The sequence below is a fragment of the Sphaerodactylus townsendi genome, linkage group LG12 (assembly GCF_021028975.2).
Source record: "Sphaerodactylus townsendi isolate TG3544 linkage group LG12, MPM_Stown_v2.3, whole genome shotgun sequence".
NCBI classification, from domain to species: Eukaryota; Metazoa; Chordata; class Lepidosauria; order Squamata; family Sphaerodactylidae; genus Sphaerodactylus; species Sphaerodactylus townsendi.
In genome coordinates this window covers 25654402-25658381 of record NC_059436.1, presented here as the reverse complement: position 1 = coordinate 25658381, position 3980 = coordinate 25654402, and the positions used below count along the sequence as shown (strand labels likewise).

General features: G+C 54.6%; 1 protein-coding gene across 3 annotated transcripts in view; it reads left to right on the top strand.

Annotated features, from left to right (window-relative positions):
- The first annotated feature begins 3240 nt into the window (after positions 1 to 3240).
- Positions 3241 to 3980, top strand: part of PHLDB1 (pleckstrin homology like domain family B member 1) — a 17991-nt gene continuing 17251 nt past the window's right edge. Inside the window, exon 1 of one of the 3 annotated variants that reach the window (XM_048512602.1) lies at positions 3241 to 3747. In XM_048512602.1, coding sequence (XP_048368559.1) covers positions 3523 to 3747 — 225 coding nt within the window. In that variant the 5' untranslated portion in view covers positions 3241 to 3522. The remainder of the gene's footprint in view (positions 3748 to 3980) is intronic. The other 2 variants (XM_048512600.1, XM_048512601.1) reach the window with 2 other exon arrangements.

Genomic DNA, 3980 nt, shown 5'->3' with positions numbered 1-3980 from the left:
CAGAGACCAAGCTGGCATTTTTGCGAGGGCCGCTTAACTGAGCCACTCCCTGGATTCTGTGCCTGGAGGCTGCTCTCTTTCCACGGGAGACGGGATCCCCACGGTGGCCTCAGCCAGTGGCTACCGGCCTTTGTCAGGCTGTCAGTTGGGACTTCTCCTCAATTGTTCTTGTCCAGCCTGGCTTGCAAAGGCTTGCCAGTCAAAGGCAGATGGCAACCCCCCCGCCCCCCCCCCCCTGAGGTATTTTGTGTGCAAAGAGTGCAGGCTGTGAACCTTTGCAAAAGGCATCCAGTGTTCCTTTCCCTGCTGAGGCTCCAGCAGGGACGGGCTGTCGTGACCTCCCTAAGTCCAGGCTGTTGGGACGCTTGCGTGGGGCTTCAGGCCTGGCAGCATCTTGGTAGGCCAAAGCCTTCGTGGAGGTATCAGCTGGGGTGAGGAAAGGGGCGGCTTGGGCTGGGACTCGGACACTCTTGTGCAAAGAGGCCACTGGGTGGGCCTAAAGCTGCATCAGGCGGATTCTGGAGTCCTCCGGGTATTAGCAGGACTTCCAGCTTTGTGTTACAAACTTACTAGAGTTCTTTGAGGGTGTAAACAGGCATGTGGACAGGGGTGAACCGGTGGATTTCCAAAAGGCTTTTGACAAAGTTCCCCACCAGAGACTACTGAGAAAACTCAGCAATGAAGGAATAAGAGGGGAAGTCCTCCTATGCATTAAAAACTGGTTGAGAAACAGGAAGCAAAGAGTGGATGTGAATGGGAAATTCTCACAATGGAGAGATGTAGGGAGTGATGTCCCCCAAGGATCTGTTTTGGGACCAGTGCTCTTTAACCTATTCATAAATGACCAGAAGTAGGGGTGGGTAGCGTGGTGGCCAAGTTTACGGATACCAAATTATATAGGGTGGTGAGAACCACAAAGGATTGCAAAGAGCTCCAAGCGGACCTTGATAAATTAGGTGAGTGGGCCCAGAAATGGCAAATGCAGTTCAATGTAGCAAAATGTAAAGTGATGCACATAGGGGCAAAAAATCCAAACTTCACATACACGCTACAGGGGTCAGTGCTATCAGTCACAGACCAGAAAAGGGATTTGGGAGTCTGAGTTGATAGTTCCATGGGAATGTCAACTCAATGCATGGCAGCTGTGAAAAACGCAAACTCTATGCCGGGGATCATTAGGAAAGGAGTTGATAATAAAACTGCAAAGATTGTCATGCCCTTATATAAAGCAGTGGTGCGACCGCACTTTGAGTACTGTGTCCAGTTCTGGTCGCCACATCTCAAAGAGGATATTGAAGAGATAGAAAAAGTGCAGAGAAGGGCAACGAGGATGATTGAAGGATTGGAGCACCTTCCTTATGAGGAGAGGTTGCAGTGTTTGGGACTCTTTAGTTTGGAGAGGAGACGGCTGAGGGGGGATAGGATTGAAGTTTATAAAATTATGCATGGGATAGAAAATGTTGACAGAGAGAAATTTTTCTCTCTTTCTCACAATACTAGAACCAGGGGGCATTCATTGAAAATGCTGGGGGGAAGAATTAGGACTAATCAAAGGAAACACTTCTTCACGATTGGTGTTTGGAATTTGCTGCCACAGGAGGTAGTGATGGCCACTAACCTGGATAGCTTTAAAAGGGGCTTGGACAGATCTATGAAGGAGAAGTCGATCTATGGCTACCAATCTTGATCCACCTTGATCTCAGATTGCAAATGCCTTAGCAGACCAGGTGCTCGGGAGCAGCAGCAGCAGCAGCAGCAGCAGCAGGCCATTGCTTTCACCTCCTGCCTGTGAGCTCCCAAAGGCACCTGGTGGGCCACTGCGAGTAGCAGAATGCTGGACTAGATGGACTCTGGTCTGATCCAGCAGGCTAGTTCTTATGTTCTTCCTAGAGGTGTCTTTGCAGCTGCTGGTGCAAAGAGGTGTCTGTGCCCATGGGTCAGAGAGACTGGGGGTGCCTGGTCACACCCACGCAGTACTGCCCTCCTTCTGACGGGCTTGGGGAAATGCCCACGGGAGTCTTCTGTGACGCAGGGGTCAAGGTACCTTGTCTTCAGGCTATGGAGGGTGGTGCCAGAGCTTGAGGCCCACAGGAGAAGGGGGGCTCTTTGGGGAGATGAAAAAGGATGTAGTTGCTGTTTCCTGAGTCACAGCATGATGCTAGCGTGGAGGTTCCGGGTTTGTAAAGCCAGGTGGATGAGGTGTCTTGATGGATATTTTGATACAGTGTAGGGGAAAGGAACTAAGTGTGGGGGCCTCCAAACAGAAAAGCATTTGTATTAATAAAAATTATGTAATAACATAAATATCATAGAGATGGATGCACACCTAACAAAACTATCAAATATAATTTAAAATAAATGATATATTTAACTCCATCTAAAAAATGAACAAAAAATGCAAATACGATTTATGCTTATAAAATAACCAGAGAAAGTAACCAACGAAGCACGGATATCAACATTTGTGTGAACAAGGCAGGCCCCTGGGTACGCGACAACGGCCACTGCGCTGGCCTCCTCGCAGCTGTGTCCTGTTGCACGTCTGTAAAATGCACCGCCAGAGTATTCAAGGAGGCGTGATATAATTGCAAGAATATAACAGCTAAGAATAATTTATGTTACCTTATTAGAAACACAGGTCAAAAATCAATTTTTAAATGCAGCAGATTAAACAGAATTGTGATGTCAGCAACCAATAAGTTTCAATAAGTTTCAGCTGTTTAAACACAGGGGGGAAGTCTTAACACAGTTTTCAATCGCGCAATCACATTTGACAATATACCCTTTTAATATTCTAAAAATTGCCCAACATTACTTGCCAAACACTGTTACTTAGTCAAGACCTGATTGGCCTAATAAGACCATAACCACAGACAGGCTGCAAACAAAGACCTGGAAAGCTGTGGTCTTGTTCCCACAATATCCTCCTCCTCCTCCTCCCCGAAAATGACAAATGGAATAAAATGGTCTTTGGGTGGATACAGTGTCTGGGGTGTGTTATTATTGTGTTTCTCTTTTTCCCCCTTCCGAGGACCGCGCCAACCAGCTGCGCGCCCCCTTCGCCTGCCCAGGACTGCCCCCCCCCCCCACCGGCGCCCCGCTTGCCAAAGAGACCCCCCTCCCGGCTGCCCCCAAGACTTGGGAAGAGGCCCTTGACTGCCCCAGCCTTCTGGCGGCCCCCCAAAGGCCCTTCCTGGCCAGCTGTGCGCGTGTGTGTGTGTGTGGGGGGGGGACCTGAAGAGGAGTCTTCTTTCTCCCACCCCCAGGAACTGTCCCTATTTCCCAGCGAGCGAGCGCACCCCCATCCGCCCACCGCCCCCACCCTCGACGGTGCCAGGGCCGGCCGGGTCAGTTTTGCCGCCTCCGCCGCCGCCGCCCCCTTCCCGGCTGAGTCGGGCCTCCCTTCGGAGCCGCCCTTGGAGGGGCGGGCGGGCGGGCGGGGGTCTCCGGGGCCAAGAGGGCCAAAGCGGCTTCTCCCCGCCGGCTCCGCAGCCCCCGACGCTCCTCGGGGCCCCGGACGGAATGCCGCCTTGCCGTGGGCCGGCCCTGCCCGCGCGGCCCTCCGGCGCCTCCCTCCCTCCGCCCGCCCGCCCGCCCGCCCGGACCAGGGGGAGGGGCGCCACTGGCCCCGCTTCCCTCGACCACTCCCGCCGGCTCCGGAGGCCCGCCCGCGCTCTCCGGCTGACACGTGTCCTTGAGCCCCCACGTTGGCAAGTGGCTCCTGCGGGGGGGCGGGGGGGAGCCTGGGTGAGTGGCTCCGAGGGGCGGGGGGCGCAGGCCCGGCCCGGCCCGGCTGGCGTCGGGGGTCGCGCAGGCCTCAGCTGAGCCCTCCTGCCGCCCTGCCCGGCGCTGCGCCGCCCAGGCCGCCGATGCCAGCCGTGGCCGCGCCCGGAGCCCTGCCTTCAGGCGCCGGGAAGGGAGGGGAGGGGCACAGCGTCTCCTGGCCGGGCGGGGCTGCTACCCGCGGGGGGGGGGGGGGG